Source organism: Chenopodium quinoa, unplaced genomic scaffold, assembly GCF_001683475.1.
Source record: "Chenopodium quinoa cultivar QQ74 unplaced genomic scaffold, ASM168347v1, whole genome shotgun sequence".
NCBI classification, from domain to species: Eukaryota; Viridiplantae; Streptophyta; class Magnoliopsida; order Caryophyllales; family Amaranthaceae; genus Chenopodium; species Chenopodium quinoa.
The window spans coordinates 18,674,418-18,699,666 of record NW_018742204.1 but is presented as its reverse complement, the minus strand read 5'-3'; the positions used below and the strand labels follow the sequence as shown (position 1 = coordinate 18,699,666).

The 25,249-nt window shown below is 35.5% G+C and overlaps 1 protein-coding gene across 4 annotated transcripts; it reads right to left on the bottom strand.

Annotated features, from left to right (window-relative positions):
* Window positions 1–19,104: 19,104 nt before the first annotated feature.
* LOC110721104 (photosystem I assembly factor PSA3, chloroplastic-like) lies at window positions 19,105–22,521 on the bottom strand. 4 transcript variants are annotated; one of them, XM_021900243.1, is made up of 4 exons: window positions 22,053–22,521; window positions 21,433–21,597; window positions 19,732–20,069; window positions 19,105–19,498 (listed from the first exon to the last, which is right to left on the bottom strand). In XM_021900243.1, the coding sequence occupies exons 1-3, from the start codon at window positions 22,449–22,451 to the stop codon at window positions 19,740–19,742; spliced, it is 894 nt and encodes a 297-aa protein (XP_021755935.1). In that variant the 5' UTR covers window positions 22,452–22,521; the 3' UTR covers window positions 19,105–19,498; window positions 19,732–19,739. The 4 variants fall into 4 exon arrangements, with proteins under 4 accessions (XP_021755935.1, XP_021755930.1, XP_021755941.1 ...); XM_021900238.1 differs by having other exon boundaries at window positions 19,105–19,516; window positions 22,053–22,520; XM_021900249.1 differs by having other exon boundaries at window positions 19,105–19,476; window positions 22,053–22,520.
* Between the last annotated feature and the right edge of the window lie 2,728 nt (window positions 22,522–25,249).

Genomic DNA, 25,249 nt, shown 5'->3' with positions numbered 1-25,249 from the left:
CTCTGTGGTGGGGGCCTGGGGGTTGACTGGTGCCGTGGTGGTTTTTTTTTTGTTTTCATTTTTTAAAAATTATTTTCGGGTGGCTGGTGTTTTTAGGTGGGTGGGTTTGGGTGTGTTCGATTAGGGGGTTGGGTTAGGTTGGTGGGTGGGTTCGATTAGCGGGTCAGTTAGGTGGGTAGGGGTCCTGGTGGGTAATGGATCGGGTTAGGGTTCTAGTGGGTGTGGCTGTGGGTATGGGTGGTGGATCGGGTTAGGGGGGCTGGTGAAACGGGTTAGGGGTGGGCTGTGGGTGTGAGTGGTGGATCGGGTTAGGGGTTGGTGGTAGGGGGTGGTAGCTAGTGGTTTAGGCTGGTGGTGGGGGGTGGTAGCTGGGTGTGTGGTGTGTCTGGTCAGTTTTAGGTGGGTGGGTGAGGGTTGGTTTTAGGTGTTGCGGTGGAGGTGGCGGTTTAGCGCTGGTGGTTGACGGTGGTGGGGGTGGTGCGGTCTTTTTTTTGTTTCTTTAAAGGATTTTCCGACGGAATCATTTTCCGTCGGAAATTTCCTACGGACTTTTCCGTACCTTGAAAACCTTTTCCGATACTAAAATCCGTCGGAATTTCCGTCGGAAAAGTGTTTCCGACGGAAATTCTGTCGGAAAAGGTCGATTTTCTGACAAATACTATTACGACGACACGTTCCGACGGAATTCCGTCGGAAACACCATTTCCGACGGAAAACAGGTTGTTTCCGACGGAATTTTTTTGTCGTAATTAAGCTGTTTTCTTGTAGTGTACTACTAAGCACTAGTAGTACTACTACTACAACTACATCTACGTATTACTACTACTTCCTATATTATTATTATTATTATTATTATTATTATTATTTTTTTTTTTTTTTTTTTTTATTATTATTATTACTATCATTATCATTGTTATTATTATGACTACTACTACTCACATGTACTACTACTACTTACGTAGCATTACTACTACCTTATTATTATTATTATTATTATTATTATTATTATTATTATTATTATTATTAATATTATTATTATTATTATTATTATGAATTATTAAAGATTATTTTTATAAATACAAGTGTTAATTTTATAAAAGGGTTATAATAATAAGTTGTTCATGCACAACTAGTCAAAGTTGATAGTCTAAGTCCTTGTAACTATGGGTTGAAAAGTATTTGACTAGGATTATTGATTTGTTATAGGAGGAATTTCGGGTTCGAAATTAGGAGCTCCGTAATTGTTTTTAAAGATCAAGGTACGTACACGTGTCTAGATCTTTTAAAAAGTGGCTTTTATATGCAACGTGTTTTACATGTTAAGTGATTTCGAACCATGTTTAAATAATTGTGAAATATATTTTGGTGAAGCATGTTTTAATCGTTTAATCTCAAAATGTTAAAATATTTTATGGTTGATTATAAACTTGTATTGATATTCAAGAAGGAAGTTTTATTGTTTTAATTTATCCCGAGTATGGGATATTGGAAAGTTTATTTATCAGGATTTATTCTTTGGTCTTTGATTTTTAACTGCCACTACGCGGAGTAAGTTGAAGACTATGGACTTTGTATGACATAGAATTTCCCCTTAATAGCACTATGTAAAGGAGTTACTAGCTTGGGGGGTGTGCACACTTAGGTGGTAAAATGATTTACGAAAATGAGGATTGATTCATCCTATTCGGAATTATCTTTGGAAAGTTGGTTATTTTGGAAATTGGTTCTTTTGACAAGTTTTTATACATGAATTTCTATTCAGGAATGGTTTGGATAAATTATGATTTATTAAAGTTAAATCTCTTCGAAAGCATGTTTTTATTAATTAAATCGATTTTACATGTCTAGCATTTGTATGTACTTAGCATTTTGGCTAATACGTATTTGTTTTGTTTTGGCTTGGCCCTACTTATCATTTTGATAAGTAGATAGGTGATGACGATCGGACAACGTGAACTATATGCTGCATTGGGAATAATGGGCGGTGATCACCTAGTTTAATTTAGTATACATAGTATTAGTGGTGTAGCTACTTTGAAAGTGTATCAAACTATTATTATTACTATTATTAATGAAAGTTAAGTACTATTTTCCGCTGCAAAACTCTGTTAAGCCTTACGTAATCACGTGGCGGTAATACTCCCATGTTACTCCCTAAAGTTGGATTATTATTGTAAATATTAGAAAGTAATTTGAGGGTGTTACAAAGTAGTATCAGTTTTCGGGTCTTAAAAAGATAAAAATTGGAATATAAATCTGATGGGTAGACCTAAGAAGGGCATATAGGATAGATTTTCGCATTCGTTTTTCTGAAAATATATATTAAGTATGTATTTAAGTATAAAATACTTTTTTTAATACGAAGAAAGATTAATAATGGGGATTATTGGATTGACAATGAGCTTTGGCTAAGGCAGGATTTGGGCTCTGGGCAACGTCGACCCTAACCTCTCCTACCTGGGATCTCATTGGTCCAATTAATCCACATTATGAATCAAGTATTCAACTTATAACTATATATATTATTTTCGAAATTAAAAGAATTTGAAACGTATTCAAAAAGTAATTTCGAACTTTACGTGAATTATGTGCATATGGACTAAGAAAACGTCCAAACTATGTTTTAGAATATAAAGGTTCGAATTAAAATTTGAATTGCATTGAGATTGATCGTCTTTTGGGAATTTTATATTCCAAGGTATATTAGTGAAGGTTTATGGATTATTATTCGAAAATTATTTCTAAATTGGAAAAGGATTGGAAGGTGAATTGCACTCTTATGTGATGAATTATATGGTGAAGTAGTGTTTGTTGATTTGTATGATATAATTGTATGTAAATTATGATAAATCTTGTGATGATCTATTTTGAGATATCACTTAGAGTTGCTTCTAAAATGGTAATTTAGACTTGCTAGTTAAAGTGATGGACGTTTAGTATTCAAGATACTTTGTGAACAGTAAAGTTATCACATCTCTGAGTCTTTGTTGGATGGATGAGTAATCTGTTTTTACATTTATATATGTGCTTAATTACCACATTATTCAAGATCATGTCTCTAAGGCAACGAATTAAGAAAGGGAGTAGTTCCAAGTTCAGCTCTGTCATCAAAAGGCTAACCAAAATAACCGAAAACATAGCTGGTATTGTCTCAAACCAGGGAAAAGCCCATAATGACCTTGATACTTTTGGGGAAGTTTTTAAAATAATAGCTGCGGCCAAATCACCCACTTACCTTGGCAAAGTAGACCCAACGAGCTTAGAAAATTGGGTGACAGAATTTGATAAACTTTTTGATGCTATTAATTGCCTTGAGGAATTAAAAGTCAATAATGTTGTTTATTACCTTAGAGAGGAAGCCAATTTGTGGTGGAGTCAAAGGAGAGATGACTTGTTGAGTAATCCTAACTTTGGGTGGGCTCAATTAAAGGAATCTTTGAGAGAGAAGTTTTACCCTTCCTATTTGAGGAAGAAGAAGTGCATGGAGTTTACGAACCTTAGGATGGGGAACATGACAATTAATGAGTATTATAGCAAGTTCATTGAGTTAATGAGATTTGCACCTGAGGTAGTGCCAACTGAGGCGCTTAAGGCCCAGAGGTTTGAGAAAGGTTTGACTTTAATTCTTCAAGGGAAATTGGGAGGAGTGACTTTTGAGACCTTAGATGAGGTTTTCGGGAGAGCAGCGCACCTTTATGGGATCAAAGGGAGAGAGCTAGAGGGAAACTATTATGGGGAAAAGAGGAAACCTAGTGGAGCTTTCAATGGGGGTGAGAAGAAACCCAAGGTTGAGGGGATCCCGAGTGGGAATTTTAATGGGAAAAGGGACAACAGGAGTAATTTTGAAAGAGGAAATGGAAACCGAGAGAATGGAGACAAACCCAAGAGAACCTATTTTTGCAAGAGATGTGCGAAAAATCACCCAGGAAAGGATTGTGAGGGAAACCTAGTGGCCTGCTACTACTGCCAAAAGCTAGGCCACCGTGAGTATGAGTGTTACAAGAAGGTTTCAGATGAGCAATCGGGTAAACCCCAAGATGAGAAGAACCAACCCAAGCCAATTCAGCCTAGCAGATTCAATCCTAAGCCTGGACCCAAAAACAACAGTGGAGCCACTCCCAAGGGTCGTGTGTTCATGATGAACAGCCGTGAGGCTGCAACTGCTTCTGATGTGGTAATTGGCAATTTCTTTATTTGTTCTATGTCTACTAAAGTCTTGTTTGATTCAGGGGCGTCTCACTCTTTTATTTCTAGAACTTTAGTAGATAGACTCAAGTTAGATAGTCCGGTGTCTGTTTCCTTAGATATTGATGTCCCATCAGGGGAAGTGGTGAGTTGCACTAAAATGCATCAGAGTGTACCTCTTGTTATTTCAAATGTAGAGTTTCCATTAGAGTTAATCGAGCTTGACTTACAAGATCTCGATGTTATTTTGGGGATGGACTGGTTGGGCAAGTACAAGGCCCAAATTGATTGTGAGGCCCAAAAGGTCACATTGTGTGGCCCGGGCATGGTTAGAGTAACTTATCGAAGGGAGGGGAGGAAATCAGGGTTAAAAATCATATATGCTTTGCAACTTAATAAGTGTGTAGCAAAGGGACATCCACTGTATTTATGTAGCGTTCAAAGGATAGAAGAAGGGGGAAGAGAGGATGGGAAAAATATTCCAGTAGTAAATGAATTTCTTGACGTTTTTCCCAAAGAAATTCCAGGGATGCCACCTGTGAGGGATGTTGAGTTTACTATAGACTTAGTGCCCGGGACATGACCTATTTCAAAGGCTCCATATAGGATGGCCCCGGCTGAGATGAAAGAGTTGAAAACTCGGTTAGACGACTTGCTGGAGAAAGGATACATTCGACCGAGTTCATCACCATGGGGTGCACCGGTGTTGTTCGTAAAGAAGAAGGATGGAAGCTTGAGGCTATGTATAAATTACCGAGAGTTGAATAATGTGACAGTGAAAAATAAGTACCCGTTGCCTAGGATTGATGATTTGTTCGACCAGTTGAAAGGGGCGGGAATATTTTCAAAGATAGATTTGAGGTCAGGGTATCATCAGTTGAGGATAGCAGAGTCGGACATTGCAAAAAGTGCTTTTAGGACTCGTTATGGTCATTATGAATTCATTGTAATGCCATTTGGGTTAACCAATGCACCTGCTGTTTTTATGGATTTAATGCACCGAATTTTTAGGCCATACTTGGATAAGTTTGTTGTGGTGTTTATCAATGATATTTTGGTGTATTCGAGGAACCCAGAAGAGCATGAGGATCATTTGAGGATGGCATTGTCAACCTTGAGAGAACATCAATTGTACGCCAAACTTTCAAAGTGTGAGTTTTGGTTGGAAGAGGTAGCTTTCCTAGATCATGTGATTTCTAAGGAAGGAGTATCGGTGGACCCAGCAAAGGTAAAGGCTGTGAGTGAATGGCCGACCCCGAGGAGTGTGTCAGATGTACGGAGTTTTCTTGGGTTAGCAGGTTACTATAGAAGATTTGTTAAGGATTTCTCGAGAATTGCAAGGCCTATGATGAGCCTAATGAGGAAAGAATGTAAGTATGAGTGGACTCCGGAGTGTGAGAAGGCTTTTCAGATATTAAAAGAGAAGTTGACTACGGCACCTGTGTTAGCCCTGCCTGATGGAAGTGAGCAGTATGAGGTGTATAGTGATGCGTCAAAGTTTGGGTTAGGTTGTGTGTTGATGCAAAATCGAAAGGTGATTGCTTATGCCTCGAGACAATTGAAGCCTTATGAGGTGAATTACCCGACCCATGACTTGGAGTTAGCCGCAATTGTATTTGCATTGAAGATTTGGAGACACTACTTGTACGGAGTGACATGTAGGATTTTCACCGATCACAAGAGTTTGAAGTACATATTCACTCAAAAGGAGTTGAACATGAGACAACGACAATGGTTGGAGTTGATTAAGAATTATGATTTGGAGATTCAGTATCATGAAGGGTAAGCGAATGTTGTAGCTGATGCATTAAGTAGGAAGTCAAGTCATGCAATTAATGCAATGATTCTACCAGATCAATTGTGTGCGGAATTCCAAAAGATGAATTTGGAGGTATCGGAACAAGGAGAAGTTAAGAAGATCTTGAGTGCCTTGTTGAGCAGACCGTCAATCTATGATGAAATTCTGGAAAGTCAGCCCGGAGATGAAAAGTCAAACAAGATTAAAGAGAAGATCGAGGAAGGGCAAGTATTAGACTTTTCAATAGCCGATGATGGAAGCATGAGGTTTAAAGGGAGATGGTGTGTCCCTCAGAATCGAAGCGATCTTAAGCAAAAGTTGATGGAGGAAGCTCATAGTTCTCCTTATTCAATGCATCCCGGAAGGGATAAGTTGTATAAGGACATGAAAAAGACATTCTGGTGGCCGAACATGAAAAGGGAAGTGGCAGAATTTGTGGCTAGATGTTTAACTTGTCAAAAGGTCAAGATCGAGCATAAGAGACCCCAAGGAACAGTTCAATCCTTGGAGGTGCCTAGTTGGAAGTGGGATTCGATCTCTATGGATTTCGTGGGAGCCTTACCCAAGACTCGAGCAGGAAATGATACAATTTGGGTCATAGTGGATCGACTAACAAAATGTGCAACGTTCATACCCATGAGGAGTACATGGTCGATGGATCAACTGGGAAGAGCGTATGTGAAATTTGTGGTGAAGTACCATGGTGTGCCGAAGGACATCATCTCGGATAGAGACTCAAGGTTCTTATCCAACTTCTGGCAGAGTTTACAATCGGCTATTGGGACTAAGTTGTTGATGAGCACTGCATTCCAGCCCGCAACCGATGGTCAAATAGAGAGAACAATACAGACATTAGAGGATATGTTGAGATCATGTGTCATGGAGTACCAGGGTTCATGGGAAGATCATTTGGACTTGATAGAATTTTTCTACAACAATAGTTATCATGCAAGCATTGGGATGGCGCCATTCGAGGCTTTATATGGGCAAAAGTGTAGAAGCCCGATATGTTGGAACGACATAAGCGAGACTGTTACACTTGGGCCAGAGATAATCGAGGAGACGAAGAAACAAGTAAAGATGATTCAAGAGAAAATAAAAGCCGCACAAGATCGTCAAAAGAGCTATGCAGATTTGAAAAGGAGGGATGAGGAATACGAAGTAGGTGAGAAAGTTTTATTGAAAATATCCCCGATGAAGGGAGTGATGAGGTTCGGGAAAAGAGGAAAGTTAAGCCCGAAGTACATTGGACCATACGAGATCATCCAAAAGGTGGGAAAGATAGCATACAAGTTGGATTTGCCTAATGAGCTATAAAGAGTTCGCAATGTGTTCCATGTGAGCCAAATTCGGGAATACATACCAGATGTTTCCCATGTTTTACAGTCTGAAACTATCGAGATGGAAGAGAACTTGACTTATGAGGAAAGACCTGTGAAGATTCTGGATAGTAAAGTGAGAAGCACTAGGAACAAGGATGTTAAGATAGTTAAGGTTCTATGGTCAAACCATAAAACTGAGGAAGCTACTTGGGAAGCCGAAGTAGATATGAGGAAAAGATAGTTGGTAGTCGAGTTACGGGGGCGTAACTCCTTTTAAGGGGGGTAGAATGCGATAGAGTTTCGCGCTTTTGCCCTTTTTGGCTAGTTTTGAGTCATCTTGAGTCACTATGTGTTGTGCCTGAGTCATGGTTGAGTCATTGCGGGTCATTATAAGTTGTGCATGAGTCAATTTATATTAACTTGGATAATTTAACCAACTTTTTACTCAAATTTCGAGGTCGAAACTTCTTTTAAGGGGGGTAGACTGTAACACCCCCTATTTTTAAGCCATTTACTAATTATTAATTATGGATTTTTCCGAAATATTTTATTATACAAAAAAATATTTATTTAAGTTCACATATGATTTTACAAAATTATAATTTTATTATGCGTTGTAATTATATGAGTCAACTCAAAGTTGTCGGAATTTCAGCCTTTAGTATTTTACTTCCGAGTTAAACTACCAAGTACCAAACTATTCCTCCTCCCGTAATCAAGGTCAACCCTTACTACTTATATCCACAACATTTATTAGGCCGACTGCATTTATTGGGTCAACAGAATTTATTGGGTCAACTGCATTTATTAGGCCAACAGTATTTATTAGGTTGGCCGCATTAATTGGGTTTGTTTAGGGTGAAAATACCCTAAGACACGTGGCCCAATAAATGCTTGACACGTGTCAATCTTTCAGCAGTCTGCAAAGGCCCATTTCCTTTGCAGACACGTGTCCCTTATACCCTTATTGAGGTACAGTTCTCCCTTACTATAAATAGTAAGGGTAGACCTCATTTATGGGACACAGACATTAATTGCAACCACAAAAAAACCAAACAAAGCCTAAACCTACTGAAACGCTCTCGAACCGAGAAGCTTTTACAGTTCTTATTCCACTTCGAAAAGATACTAACTTAATCTTCGGAGGCGGAACTCCCACCCCCCATCCGGAGTCTCCGTTACTTGTGCAGGTACAGGTGCAAGAAGGAAGTCGGCTAGGTGCAGGTACAGGCGTAAGAAGGAAGTCTGCTAGGAAATTGTAACTCTCCCGAAGGACACAGAAAACCCCCAAACAGGGTTGGCAACATTTATGAAATCGGTTGGAATAGTGCCTGAGTTGAGGCTATGTATAGCCATGAAACATGAGATATTCCATTACACCTCCTACTTCTCTTCTTACTTTCCTTCTCCTTTCTCCTTCCTCCTCCATTTTCACCTCCTTTTTAAGCTTTCATTTTGTAGTCTTGAGCTCCTCACGAGCACCTCCTCGCCGCCACCCTATTACCACCATTTGGCCACAACCTTGCTGCCACCTCCTTCTTTGCGTTGCACCGTAAGTAAGCCATATATTTCTCATTTTAGTACTACTACTAAGTACTAGTAATACTACTACTACTATTACACTCAACTTCTACTACTACTACTAAGCACTAGTAGTACTACTACTACAACTACATCTACGTATTACTAATACTTCCTATATTATTATTATTATTATTATTATTATTATTATTATTATTATTATTATGACTATCATTATCATTGTTATTATGACTACTACTACTCACATGTACTACTACTACTTACGTAGCATTACTATTACCTTACTATTATTATTATTATTATTATTATTATTATTATTATTATTATTATGAATTATTAAAGATTTTTTTTATAAATACAAGTGTTAATTTTATAAAAGGGTTATAATAATAAGTTGTTCATGCACAACTAGTCAAAGTCGATAGTCTAAGTCCTTGTGTCTATGGGTTGAAAAGTATTTGACTAGGATTATTGATTGTTATAGGAGGAATTTCGGGTTCGAAATTAGGAGCTCCGTAATTGTGTTTAAAGATCAAGGTACGTACACGTGGCTAGATCTTTTAAAAAGTGGCTTTTATATGCAACGTGTTTTACATGTTAAGTGATTTCGAACCATGTTTAAATAATTGTGAAATATATTTTGGTGAAGCATGTGTTAATCGTTTAATATCAAAATGTTAAAATATTTTATGGTTGATTATAAACTTGTATTGATATTCAAGAAGGAAGTTTTATTGTTTTAATTTATCCCGAGTATGGGATATTGGAAAGTTTATTTATCAGGATTTATTCTTTGGATCTTTGATTTTTAATTGCCACTACGCGGAGTAAGTTGAAGACTGTGGACTTTGTATGACATAGTATTTCCCCTTAATAGCACTATGTAAAGGAGTTACTAGCTTGGGGGGTGTGCACACTTAGGTGGTAAAATGATTTACGAAAATGAGGATTGATCCATCCTATTCGGAATTATCTTTGGAAAGTTGGTTATTTCGGGAATTGGTTCTTTTGACAAGTTTTTATACATGAATTTCTATTCAGGAATGGTTTGGATAAATTATGATTTATTAAAGTTAAATCTCTTCGAAAGCATGTTTAATTAATTAAATCGATTTTACATGTCTAGCATTTGTATGTACTTAGCATTTTGGCTAATACGTATTTGTTTTGTTTTGGCTTGACCCTACTTATCATTTTGATAAGTAGATAGGTGATGACGATCGGACAACGTGAACTATATGCTGCATTGGGTGGGAATGATGGGCGGTGATCACCTAGTTTAATTTAGTATACATAGTATTAGTGGTGTAGCTACTTTGAAAGTGTATCAAACTATTATTATTACTATTATTAATGAAAGTTAAGTACTATTTTCCGCTGCAAAACTCTGTTAAGTCTTACGTAATCACGTGGCGGTAATACTCCCATGTTACTCCCTAAAGTTGGATTATTATTGGGGTGTTACATATTGGATGAAGAAGAGCTTTATTGGTACCAAAAAGCCCGAGTTGAATGGATTAAGAATGGGGACCGAAACACAACCTTTTTTCATCTTAGTACTGTGATTCGACGTTGGAAAAATAAGGTTGTTTCTTTGAAAGATGAGGAGGGTAATTGGATACATAATGCTGATGAAATCAAAGGAAAAATAGTCAATTATTTTTCTCAATTATTTACTGATGATGGTGAGCAGGACGATTTTAATATCCCAAATGATGTTTTCCCCCCTCTGGCCGTACAAGATTGGTCTTTCCTATCGAGATCTTTTACTGCAATTGAGATTGATGAAGTAATAAAGAATATGGGGTCATTAAAAGCACCAGGGCCAGACGGGTTTCAAGCCCTTTTCTTTCAGAAAAATTGGGAGACAGTCAAAGGTAAGGTGTACAAATTAGTATTGGACGTACTTGAGGGTCGTGGTATGTCAGAAAGTTTGAATGACACTCACATTGTCCTTCTTCCAAAGGTAGATACACCAGAAAATCCTACTCAATTTAGACCAATTGGTCTATGCAATGTGACTTATAAAATAGTCACTAAGGTTCTTGTGAATCGCATCAAGCCACTTCTCTCGAAACTCATCTCAAACACACAAGGAAGCTTTGTACCGGGAAGGCAAATTATGGACAATATTGTAATTGTTCAAGAAGTCATTCATACCATGAAGAAGAAACAAGGTGGGAAAGGGCTTATGGCAATCAAGATCGACTTTGAGAAGGCATATGATAGATTGCGTTGGAGTTTTATTCGTGATACTTTGATGCAAATGAATCTCCCTTATCTTTTGGTACAAGTGATAATGGAATGTGTGTCATCGGCTTCTTTGAAAGTCTTGTGGAATGGTGAACCGACCTCTCGCTTCACTCCAAGTCGTGGTATTTAGACAAGGTGACCCATTATCACCTTATCTCTTTGTAATGTGTATGGAGAGACTATACCAAACTATTGAAGAAGCTATTATTGCTGAGCGTTGGAAACCAATTCGAGCTAGTAGTAGAAATGGTCCTCTTCTTTCCAATCTCTTTTTTGTGGATGACATCATTTTGTTTGTCGAAGCCACTGTTGAACAAGCTTCGGTTATAACAGATTGCCTCACTCGTTTTTGCAAAGCTTCCGGCCAGAAAGTAAGTCTTACCAAATCCCGTGTCTATTTCTCAAATAATATAGACCTTGCTGCACAGAACGACATCTCTTCAGCTTTGGGTATGGAAGCGACAACTGACCTTGGTATGTACTTAGGCATGCCAACAATTTCAAGCAGAGTTACAAGGGAAACCTTTAGTCATCTTTGTGAGAAAATCGATAAGGTTGTCGGGTTGGAAAACTAAGTACTTATCTTTAGCAGGAAGAATTACTTTAGCCAAATCCACCATTTCCTCTCTAGCTTACTACTCTATGCAGACTGCCAAAATCCCCAAATCAATATACGAGGACGTTGATAAGAAAACTCGCAAATTTATTTGGGGTGGAAGTGATGAAGGAAAAAAAAATTCACCTTGTAGCATGGGAAACTTTGCAAAAACCACGAGCTCAGGGTGGTATAGGAATCAGGTCTGCTCATCAAGCTAATGCTGCGTCCCTTGCTAAATTGGGGTGGAGGATGCTCACCAATCCGGATGCTCTTTGGTCTCGCGTTCTACGTGCAAAATACTGTAAAGGCAGATGCGACTCAGATATGTTCGAACCACGACAAGGTATGTCGAATGTGTGGAAAGGTATATCTGAGAATGCAAAGCACTTATGCGAAGGTATAAGGGTAGCCGTGGGTAATGGAACTAGAACGTTATTCTGGGATCATCGCTGGATAACTTCTACTCCTCTGATCGACTTGGTAACACATCTTGTTCCTCAAGAAATTCTAGGAGCAACAGTTGATGAAATGTGGGAGCATGGTTTTGGATGGAAATGGGATGTATTTGGGCATTTACTTGACCAAGACACGCTTAAGCTAATTCAAGCCCATGAGGTCAATGAAAAACCAGATGTTGAAGATCTGCTTTACTGGACAAATTCAACCAAGGGAAAATTCTCCATCAAGTCTGCAATTGACATCATTCGAAAAGAGAATTCAAGCCTTGAAGATGATGTTTGGGATCTAATTTGGCAATCTCCAGTTCAGCAGCGAATTAGATCCTTTATGTGGCTAGCTTGCCATGATAGGCTTATGGGAAATGAAAACAGGTTCAAGCGCAATCTCACCAGCTCCCCTGCTTGCTTCACTTGTGGTGAGTCGATTGAATCTACCCTGCATATACTCAGAGACTGCCCTGCTGCTAAGAGTGTATGGAGAAGGTTGGGTGGTCGAAGCAATTCCCAGCCTTTTTATCAAGGAGGGTTGAAAGAATGGCTCACAAAAAATCTGGAATTTAATGAAGCTGATGAAGAGGAAGGATGAACAACTTATTTTGGTCTAACAATTTGGTGGCTATGGAGGTGGAGAAATAGCCGTGTGTTTGCTAACAGCAAAGACATTCCAGTTGATGTAGGTGCGTTTCTCAAAGTCCGATTTGAAGAAACTTGGCGTGCCCTTAATGTTGCTCCCTTAGATAACAATCAGACTTGTGCAACAAGAAGAGTAGAGAAGCATATATCTTGGCTCAAGCCTAGTCATGGATGGTATGCGTTAAACACTGACGGGGCTGCCAAAGGGTCTCCTGGTGAAGCTGGAGGCGGAGCTATAATTCGCAACCATGAAGGCCAATACATTTCAGGTTTTGCTGCTAAATATGGTAGATGCAACGCTTTCAAAGCTGAAGTTATGGCTCTTGTACGAGGGCTCGAGCTAGCTAGGAATCTGCAAATACACCAGCTCTTAATTCAGCTTGACAACCAAGCTTGTGTACAAGCTATTACATCAGGAGAACAAGGAAGCGGTGAGTGTGCTCACTTGATTAATTACTGCCACACTCTTCTTAATAAAGACGACTGGGAAGTCAAGGTGGTCCATGTGTTCCGTGAGGGCAATCGTGCCGACTGGCTTGCCAACTGTGGAGTGGCTCAATCTGATAACCTTATTATTCTAGGCAATGCTCCCATGGAGCTTCGTAGGATCCTTAGTGAGGATGTGCAAGGAGTGCCTTTCCCACGATTTGTGCCTCCTTGATTGGTTATTTGGTTGTTTTTTATTTTTGTGTTTTTCTTTTATTTGGTGTATTCCTCATTAACATAAAAAAAAATAGACAAAAGTTAGAGAAAAAGTAGGAAACAGTACAAAACATGTGCAAAATTCAAGGATAAATTCGAAAGTACAATAAATAGAATTAAAAAAAAAAAGTAAGGGTATAATGATATTTACATACTCTGTACTATTCAAAAGTAGAAACATGAACAATATTTTGGCTCTAAAAAAAAAGGAATTAGGAACCATATTATGGGAGGGAGGGAGGGAGTACTAGATAATTCTTGTTAAAAAATTACAGAATAGTTACAAATACACGGTTCTTAGTTTTAGCCGTATAGACTACACAATACACAAAATTATCTATTGAATAATATGCTTTCCAAGCATCACTACATGTAAGTGTCATACATTGTTTGAAAAAAAAAGTTAATAATTTTATAAGGGGCTACTCTTCCTATTGTCTTATGGTTTTTGGATGAAACCTTGTTTCATCTTGCGAAGTGGACTCGCTCTTTTAATTGACGGATGTGGCTCAGACTTGTATTTAACGTTATTCTTAATTGCAAGAAATTTGATTAACCATTAAGAAATTGTTAGTGTGATCTTCACACAGGTTTCATTGTAGACTTTATAACCCCACTTCTTCAATATAATCCGTACATAAAATGATCATTAATTCACTATAGACTTTATTATCCCACTTCTTAAAGAAATGGGTTTATTAAAATAAAAAGGTAAAAGTTCAAACACCAAACTGATCAAAGCTTACAGACTCATACTACACTTTGGCCTACAGACTTCCTCGAAAATGCTCTAGGAAATTGTTTGGTACACTTCAACAAATTCATGAGAATTATTTAAAATACCAAAAGAAAATCAATAATTATTTTTTTGTAAGAAATTCAAATTACTCGTACTGTTACCAAAAAATACCAATCGCATTTTCTTTTTCTAAAGGATTTTTTTTATAAAAAAAACTTCATATCTAATAGAAATACTTTACATTAAATTTTTTGCTTATAAGTAAATTGGCGATAATTATAGAAAGTAGCTCAATTCATAAAAGAAAGAAAGAAAAAAAAAATTAACCAATGAAAAGGAGAAATACCCATTGATTAAATTCACTGGAAGTTGCACTAAGGGAACACATTCCTTGAAATTTAGATGGTACGCCAGGGTGTACCTGCTTAGATTTATTTCAACAAATCAACCCAAAAATAAAAAATTGTGACGATCATTGGCTTTACTATCACTTTAACAATTTATGATATGCAAACCCAAATTGTTGCAAGCCTTGCCAATTGCAAATTTAAATAATCAAAACATATATAATTGAATCCAAATAAAAATAGAGTTTATATATATATATATATATGTATATATATAGGTGGGTTTTGGTAAGTCAATTCTGCACTAATTTTTACGGAGTATTTCTTAGGCCCTATTCTTTTGAGCTTCTGGGCAGAGCAGAGCAGATTGAAGTAGACGGGCAGAACAGAGCAGGGCAGAGCAGAGCAGAGCAGGGCAGAGCAGAGCAGATTGAAACAGCTTTTTTTAAGTACTATTTTTAAGCAGAGCAGATTGAAGCAGATCAGATTGAAGCAGAGCAGAGCAGAGCAGAACATATTTCAGCAGAGCAAAGCAGCTCTAAAGAACGGGGCCTAGTGAATTATCATTGCCCCCATTTTCTCTATTGTCAACCAAACAAGAGACTAAACATGCATTTCTTAGGATTTGAAACTTCCTGCAATTTTCTAGCTAAGTTGGTTTTACTACACACTCATACACCGCTTTAGGGCTCAATTGAACAAAAATGGCTATACCGTTGATGGGATTTCTAAGCCTTTTTGAGGTCCAACTCGAATTCACACCCAAGTAGAGCGAAAAATCTATTTTGCTCTACTTGGGTGTCAGTACCTTGTGTTACATTTGTTACCCGTTTAATTATTTTATTTTATTTTGATACCATCTAAAATCAAAGAATTAAAATTTCACTACCACTTAACGGAATCGGTTAAGGTTCCGTTAAGTTTATTAAAAAAAAAATTAATTTTTTTTTTAAAAAAAACCAGCCACTCTCAACTGCCACCTCTTCAGCTCACTGCTACCCCTTCCTCCTCCCCCATGCCGGCGGCCGGTGCAAACCCCACCCTCCTCTCCTTTCCCCACCCTACGCAGCCACCCCCCTTCCCTTTCCTCCGTTATTGCTGCCACGACCCCCACTCCGAACCAAAACCACCCCCATTCCCCTTCCCCTTCCCTTCACCGGAACCGACCCCCATCCCCGTTCCCCCCACCGAACGGGCTGGGGGGCAGATTCCGATGGAGGGGAAGGGGGTTCCATTCAATTCAGTTCAACTCCAACCAGTTCAGTTCAGCTTAGTTCATTAAGTCATGATAGACCCTTAGATGATACGGAGATTAAAAAATTACTCCTAATTTTAATCATTAAAAATCAATTTGATTTAATTCACCAAAAATATAAATAAATAATAACCACAAATACAAAAAATTAATTTCTTTAATACAGTATTATGGCTTTTAAAAACACCCCCACCCTAATAATTGACAGAAAAAGTAGGTCTACTTTCATCATTTTGCTTGAATTAATATCGCAATAGCACTTAAAAACTAATGCTTTAACACATAATAAACCCTTGTAATAGTGTTAAATTCCTATCCTTAAAATCAAATGGGATGAACGTGCAATGCTACCGACACATTCCAAAGGGTGACGGCCCTACCCGACCACCTTATCACCAATATCCCTATCTATTTCTTGACCTTCGGAGTTAGGATATTAAGATTTAAGAGAGATTTTATGTAGTCCAGGTCTTTATACTATACATATCTAAGTGGCCCTTTCTTACACAAAACAACGTGAGCCATGCTAGATTTTTGTCAATTGCAATCCCTTACATTATTTGTTGTTGTAATGTTGAATTAATTGGGAACCACAATGGACACACCAAGACTTTTGATCGATCCCCGGTTTTGAGTGTCACTAGAAAAACTTTAACCTATTATAATTAGTTTTTTCTCGGCTTGTAGAATAAGTTTTTATTGAAGAGAAGCTGATACGTAAAATCAAATAAAAATTCATTAAGAATATGACATTATCATCAATTGATATATATCTACAATCATCATCATGTGATGGGAAATTATTAGATAAAATAGTGTTGTACACCCTCTATTACCAAATAATTGAATCATTTCTCTTTTGAGGGTTTAACCTAAAAAACTTTTGACAGTCAAAATAGTATATTGGAGACCATAAAATAGTAAATGGTGCAATTATTTACTTTGAAGTATTTCTCAATAAACTTGTCATGCATATCCGATCCAAAAAACAAAATAAAAATAAAATAAAATATAGGGAGTGTGAAAATAACATGCACATTTATTATTATCATCATATTTAGTGTTTAGGCCATACAATGCCCCAAGTTTAACGTTAAATATTCTTTAGTTTGTATTATAGTTTTCAATTTTTTTTTTTTTTTGAGGAATCATGTATTATAATGATCGTAATTACTTTTATTATAGATTTAGTTGAAGAAAATAATTTGTAAGAAAAAACCAAAAAAAAAAAAAAAAAAACCCATGACCTACAAGCGTACATTAACTATATTTTAAGAAGAATAAATAAGCAAAAGTATTAGATAACAAAAATGGTATGACTTTTTATTCATTTACTAATAGACCCAGATTCAATTCTTGATATAAACATTTTTAATTTCACATGTATCGTTGATATATGATTCTACTTGGTGACGTGGCATCTTCTTGATAGAAGATGGAGATAGATAACACGTGGCGTGTATCCTAATTAGGAACCAAGGGCGGAACCATAAATTGATTATTAAGGAGGCCAAACTAAATATATATAGTATTGTACTTGTTAAAAAATTCTGAAAATGAAAATGTAATGCTTGGAGTAGTAGACTAGTAGTATAACCTTTATATAATAAATAGTATAATTGGTACAAGTTAGTATTGCAAAGTAAAATAAAATAAAAGTGAAAAAGTGCAAAGTAAAATAAAAAATGAAAGTGTAGGGAGTAGAATTCGAACTTAGGGTGGGGAATAAATCTCATTACTAACTAAAACAAACTGAGCTAAGTAGAACCATAATAACAATTTGCAACATTTAATATATAATCTCAACCAAGGGAAAGGCCAAGGCCCACCCCAGCCCTTGGTTCCGCCACTGTTAGGAACGCCTTTTAAAATATAAAATAATAAATATAATAATAATAATAATAATAATAATATCTAGTGTGCGGTCCGGGCGTTGCATCGGGTTACCACTTTGATTAAATTATTTCTTTATGAAATATATTATCATTTATTATGTATGTTATACATAGATGTTAAGCATAATGTTACTAATTAAAAAAAGTATAGAAAGCAATTTTTAATACTCTATTGTTCGAGAAATGTTGTTTTTATTCCTCTTAATTTTTTTTCAAACTGCTTATCTCGTTTTCTTTTTAATTGGTGCGCGTCATTTATAATTATATTTATTTGTATAGATGACATGAATTATTATTAGCTAAGATGGTAAAGAGTTAGATCTTGTATCCTCAAGGTCAAGTGTTTGAAACCCATCAAATGTTTTATAATATTAATCTAAATAATAGTTGGAATGATCAGATTATTTTTTTTTCACAGAAAGTATAGATTGAATTTTATTTATTCATTATTTTGGTATTTTGAGGGATTTTTTTTTTTTGTTTTTGGAATTTGATGAAGTATTTTGATTAAAATTTTAATAAAATTCCAAAAAATAATTTTGATTAGTACTGTTTAAAATTTAAATGTATATTATTCCATGGGTCTTCATCAGTAATCATATATGTGACAGAATTGAAGTTTCCTGTCTACATTACTAGTACTGGTTGTACAAAACTAACTCTTGAAATTGATATCATTTTCATTAATAAACTTTGTCATGTCCTAGTGTCCTACGAGTAGTAAGTATGTTTCGGAGTTTTAGTGGACTGCTGCTTGGATTGTAAACGAATCAGTATTGCACATGGGTCTTCATCAGTAATCATATATACTATCTCCGTTACATATTATGTGCAACGATTAGACATTTTTCCTCTCTACTTTATGTCAAATCGTTGCAAATAATATGTAACGGAGGTAGTATATATGATTACTGATGAAGACCCATGTGCAATACTGATTCGTTTACAATCCAAGAAGTAGTCCCCTAAAACTCCAAAACATACTTACTACTCGTAGGACACTAGGACATGACAAAGTTTATTAATGAAAATGATATCAATTTCAAGAGTTAGTTTGTACAACCAGTACTAGTAATGTAGACAGGAAACTTCAATTCTGTCACATATAATCATATATTTGTGATATGTCCCTTTAGAAGTGTATTTTTATAGAGGAATTATTATTGTTAAATCAAAGAACAAACAAAAAGTATAAAGAATATAACGAACTAAGGTAATTTAACCCCATCTAGACTATTTTATTTGGAAGAATTGATTATAGATAAAGTTTAATTATATAGTTTATTTAATTATAGTTTATGCTTTCTTGTACAATGAAGATGAATTCTGCAATATTCATCTTGTAAACCTGGCAATTGCAAAAGACTAATTGTTATATACTTCGGATAAATATACCTCAATATTTTATCATCAAACACTTCTTACATCTTGATATATCCATTACATTTTTGGTTGCATAAAACCCTTCTGTATTATCCAATTATAACCTTCAAATTTATCCAACATCCCAGTAATCTCATGCTCGTGAGCTCGTTTCAAACTTTTTTGACAACACCTTGCGTAAAGGGGACTAATTTAAGGACTTGAGTTCTTGAACTTTAAACTATAACAGGAGTGTATATTGATCATGTATCAGTATCACACCTTTATTCTAGTAATGCAGTTGACCCTGTCCGCGAATCTATACAAGTTCATATCTTCCATACGTTTCTCAGCCGAGCAGTCAATACTCAATACCCTATGTTTCATCTGTGCCAAAGAATCAAACAGGCTATAGGATTCTGAATATCTGATTAAGAAATGGAATCATCAGGCCAGAAAAGGATTCAAAAGATAACAGGCTAAATATGTTCACAATTGATTTATATAGCCATTTATCTCATTTTCAACCCTTTCCATTTAATCTGTCAACTCATTACATAATTCTCCCCGAAAGTGTTTACAAATCAGCTCTAATTCAGACTATCATTGGCATCAAAGAGAGTAGGAGGAAAGATTACTCACTGTTCTGTTCAAGTGCCTTCGTTGCTGTTCTGCTTCAGGAATTGGAGATCCTTCATCTGTAATTGTATAGCTTCTTTGGACAACGGTTTAGGTTCTTCAGGAAATTCTCCCTCTTCACCACCTTCGGCTACTTTTCTGGCTTTATCTTTGACAATTCTTTCAATCTCCGGTTGTTGAACACTGGGAAAGACAGCTCTAAGAATAGTAATTAATAACCTTTCATCTTCTTCTTCTATCAAGTCCTTCCCAAAGCAACAAACATATATAGCATCAAGCGCTTTTTCAGCTCTTAATTCCATTGGGATTGTAGGAGCTGCAGCATTCAGTTTAGCTCTTCTCTGCAGTAATCACTCCCACAATGTCATTGGCACGAATACATTATATGCAGCAGGCACATACTTTATCACATGGTCATATGGTCTACAAATGAAGTGAATTTTCAACTTCCTAAAGGCATAGTACTAATCTTGAAGTTGGGCTAGAATCTGAAAAATTTCTACAAATTCGGCTAAGCTAATGATTTAGCTCATTCAGGTTTCCCCATGAAAGAATAGCTTAGGAAGTACATCTTAGCAAGTTCCGCTAACATTGAATGAATTACAAACTGATAATCAACAATTGGATTCCATCACCCCTCAAGTAGACTTAAAGATGAACTGTTATATCAACATGCATGAAAATGACATGGATTGCAACTTGTTAATCACAAAAGACTCAGTTTCCTCTTTTCATATTGCAATTAAAAATTTTACTTTCCATTGTTTTGTATTCATGCTGATCACTGTGGTCTAGCAGTGAAAAAGCAGGGCAACTACACAAGTTTGGTAAGTATTTCGGGTATCATAAACAAGGCTAGACACCTATGATATGAAACGGAGAAGGATAGTGGATCCCTCCATTTCCTTATCCTTCTCTTGCCCTATATCCCATCCTAATAAGGGAAATGTAGTTCTTGCTTTCCCTTCCCTCCCTGTCCCTCCAAATTTTCTTATTCTAAACATGAAGTATAGCAGCTAGACAAGTTTGATGAGTTTGAGGGTATAGTTAAGCACGTATTGGCAATGGTACAAAGCTGCAAACAAGACTCACCCATACAGAGCTTGCTGGTATCCATCACCAACAATGATAAGAGTCATATGACTATAATTTACTAAACAAAGATATCAACATTCATCCGTGTACATCATCCTCCATCCATCACATGCCAAATGTCATCTATTTTATGACACATATTGTATAAAAGTACAGTTCATCAACTGTGAGTGACTAAAAGCAAAATTGTTGTTGGAAATCTAAAGAAACAAACTTTCATAACATTGATTCATTGTATGTCAAGAAACAAGGCCAAATGATGTTTGTGTCATAGTGAATTTAAGCACTGTTTAATTCACCGAGTCTCAACTTATCAACATTAAGGATAAGGCCTGATAATGGGTATAAATTATCAAGGACCCTTTACTAATTACTACAGTTGAGTTCTGACTCATTTCCATCTTCACCCCATCATCTAATTCAACTTGTGCAATGTTGGGAGACATAATTATAAACACTTACAATTACAATATCATGAAAGGGAACAACTTCATTATGTTTTTCGGACTTCCTAAACTAGTATATATATGAATGTGACTATTGATTACGGACAAACGGAATAGTTGATATTGAACACATAGAAAACAAAAGATAATGATATTGACTTGCCTCTTTTGCTTCAGTCATCTTATCAATAAAAGTCTGCTCTTCAAACTCAATATCATTCGAAAGACGAAGGCGTGCAACTCCCTCCAGAATTTCTTCAGATTTAAGTAGACCTGCACCAATTGCTGCTAACCAACAGCACAGTAGAACGTATAATGGTTCCCCTGTCTATCCAAACCAAACCACAATTACCACCCAAAATTACATATATAACTACATACATAACATCAAATGACATTGAAATGTAAAAATTAATAACCATAATCACCAAACATTCAACAATAACAATGTTTAAGTACAACTTTTATCCGGAGTTAGTGGTCACGTCATTACTAGTTCAAATTACACTATCAACAACCTATATAATCAATATGATAGTTCAAATTACACTATCGGCACCCTGTTAATTACTAGTTCAAATTACACTATCAACACCCTATATAATCAATATGCTAGTTCATGTGACACAACATCCTATTATATCACTAGTTCAAATTACACTATGGGTTTACTAGTTCATGTGACACAACATCGTATTATATCACTAGTTGAAATTACACTATCGCACCCTACTAAAAAATTAATTCCGGACAAAGAGAGTAATAGAAGGAATAAGAAATTACCCTGCCGCGACGTTCTTGGAACTCATAGAAAGCTCTAGAATCATTAACAGAACACTTATTACCAACTCTTCTTCGAAATTCAGCAAAATCAATGATATCCCCAGCAAGACCACCTTCATCATTAACAATTCTAGCAATGAGACCAACAATGGGTAATGAACCAATAACTTTGTTTGCAAAGCTAGAAATTGGGTTGGTGTTTTCAATATATGCTCGAATTACTGAGAAATTGGTTCTTCCATTTGAATGATTTGAAGTTGGGTGTATTCTGTGTTTTCTGGGGTTTATAGAATTGTTGTAAATTTGATGGAAAGTTCGATTATTTTGGGTGGTGATGGTGATGGTGGTGGTGTAGGAGTGTTTTGCTGAGACTTGGGTAGGAGATAGACTCACTGCCATGGTTTTTGATCTTTTGAGAGGTTCAGATTTCTCCAAATATATGGGATAGCAAGATACTTCATAACATTAGTACTACTATTAGTGCTTAAGATCATATTTATGCCCTTATGTTTACTTATTTCATAAAAAATAAGTTCAGATTAGATTAGAAAAAGTTAAGTTTAGATACACTATTAATTTATGTGCGGGTTTTATCGCTAAATACCGGAGTATCTTTAATTTGTTAATAAACAATGTTATAAAAATTATATATTAATAAAATACATATTATTACGAATCTAACAATACCTCACGTAATATATTTGTTTCTTTATAGATTATCGTACACATAAAGTCAAAGTTTGGTTAAATCAGATTTGACCAGACCATACCAGATCAGATTCTTCCTTAGTTGTTTATCACATGTAGGGATGACAACGGGTCGGATTTGGACCGGGTCCGGATAGACCCGGATCCAGACCCCTTTTGTAACTAGGATCCAGATTCGACCCGGATCCGTCGGGTCTGGAAAATGGAGACCCGGATCCAAATCTGACGGGTCTAACGGGTCCAGTCCAAAACGGGTCCAATATACCTTGCCTAATTTTTTGCAATAATGTAATGTTTGGATCAAAAAATGCATTTCAAACTTTTATCGGGTTATTAAATTCAACCTAAATTAAAGTTATACAACTAAAGTAAATAACCAACATATACACTTATATTTTAAAATAAAAATTATAAACAACGAAAAAAGTAGGATGTTACAAATGAGCAAGTGAAAAAACAACGATGATGTATCCGATATAAGCATCCAAAATACATATCTTTAAAGGGCTAATTTTTATCTCTACTAACATCATCAACTTTTTTTTTTTATTTTTATAAACATCATCAACATTTTTAATAAAGAAACAAACAATTTTAATTTTTTCTAATAGGAAAATTAAAACGGGTAAACGAATTTGGGTTCGAGTCTAGGGGCCAAACCCGAATCCAGATCCGTTTTTTCATCAGGACCCGGACCCAATAGGTCCAAAATTTGAAGACCCAAAAAGGGATCTGGATCCACTGCTTAAGATAACCAATCTTAATTTGTGTCAATTGATTTAATTGAAGAAAGATTCTTAAAACCATTGTTTGGTATTCGATCTATTAATCCAACCCTAGGAAAGTTGGTATAATCAACTTTAATTTGGTATAATCAAGGTACCATAATCGTACACCGGACGTATTTTAGAATTTTTACCGTATTTAATGAAAAATTGTTTTATTTACAGTTTTGTAATCAACATAATAAACTTCCCATTAAAAAAAATAATAATAATAAAAATAATAAACTTGCATTTTTTGCCACTCTCTTTCCTTTCAAAACAATCACTATGAGAGGAGCCACCCATTAACTCTCTCCAAGTTCCAGCTTGCTCGGCTACCCATCACTTATAGAGAAAATCCGCTTCACAAGTTCAAGGAGGTTTCTTAACCGTATTAGTAGTGTATTGAACACTTTACTCTAAATATCTAATTTTTTGAAGACATGTATTGTTGCAAAGCTTATACTACAACATACGAGGCTTTGCCGTAAATATGATGGTGGAGGCTTGGCTTTATCAATTTTCACATCCTTGTCTTAGGCCCTGTTTAGTTCACCTGATTTTAGCTGATCTGATCTTATCTTATCTTATCTTATCTTATCTGATCTGATCTGAACTTATATTTTCTGATCTGATCTGATCTGAACTTATTTTTTCTGATCTGATCTGAACTGAACTTATTTTTTCTGATCTGATCTGATCTGAACTTATCTTTTATGATCTGATCTGATCTGAACTTATCTTTTCTGATATAAACTTATTTTAATTATTTCAATATTCTACTTTTTTTTAGTCAATATTAATTTTTTTAAACATATTAATGTTTTTTTATTTTTATTATTATTATTATTATTATTATTATTATTATTATTATTATTATTATTATTATTGTTAGGAAAATTATTATTATTATTATAAAATATTTTAGATCCCTTACAAATATTTTAAAAAAAAACCTAAAAGTATTAATATTATCAGATAGTATAAGGTAATATACTTGTAATATTTGATAATTTTATTATTTACAATATCCAACATCATAAATGAATTTGTTTATAAGAAAGTATTAAAATGGGATCCTAAAAAACCTAAATTGCAGATTAAATTTGTCATAGCTTTATAGGGATTTTTACAAATTTTTTGGTAATGTAAAATGGTTGACTAAATTGAATTGAAAATTATCATTTCATATTTCAATATTCCGAACAACTATGGGTAACACCTCTATTTTCCTATATAAAACAACATCTTAGTGTCATAATTTTCACACTCTAAATCAATCTCCTAAAATATTTTTCTATTCATTTGTTCAATAGGTTGTTTGTCTTTTATCTCCATCACAGGTAAATATTTCAACACTCTATGTCATTAATTTTATCATTTGCCCACTGTTTTTTTGATAATGTAGGAAAATATACATTTATTTGATTTCATGAATTTTACATTTGACCTAATGCAAGTAATATCGATGAAAATGTAAAGCACAATTAATATTTTATCTTCAGTTCATTTATTTCAAAAGAATCCTTTTGATTATAATCCTGGTGCCAATTCAACATTAATGTCTATAACTTATGCATGAAATATTGATTCCAAAGTGCTCTTTATCATAGTGTAATGGCTAGTAGGGTAGCATGGTCTGAAGAATGTACGGAGATATAGTTGGACATATGCTTGGAGATGAAAGAATTTGGATATTTAAAGCTTAATTGGGATAGAATAGTG

Coding starts and splice junctions, on each gene's coding strand:
- LOC110721104 (XM_021900243.1), bottom strand. CDS start 22,451: ATGGCAGTGAGTCTATCTCCTACCCAAGTCTCAGCAAAACACTCCTAC. Junction 21,598..22,052: donor TCCAAGAACGTCGCGGCAGG/GTAATTTCTTAT, acceptor TGGTTTGGATAG/ACAGGGGAACCATTATACGT. Junction 20,070..21,432: donor AGATGACTGAAGCAAAAGAG/GCAAGTCAATAT, acceptor TGATTACTGCAG/AGAAGAGCTAAACTGAATGC.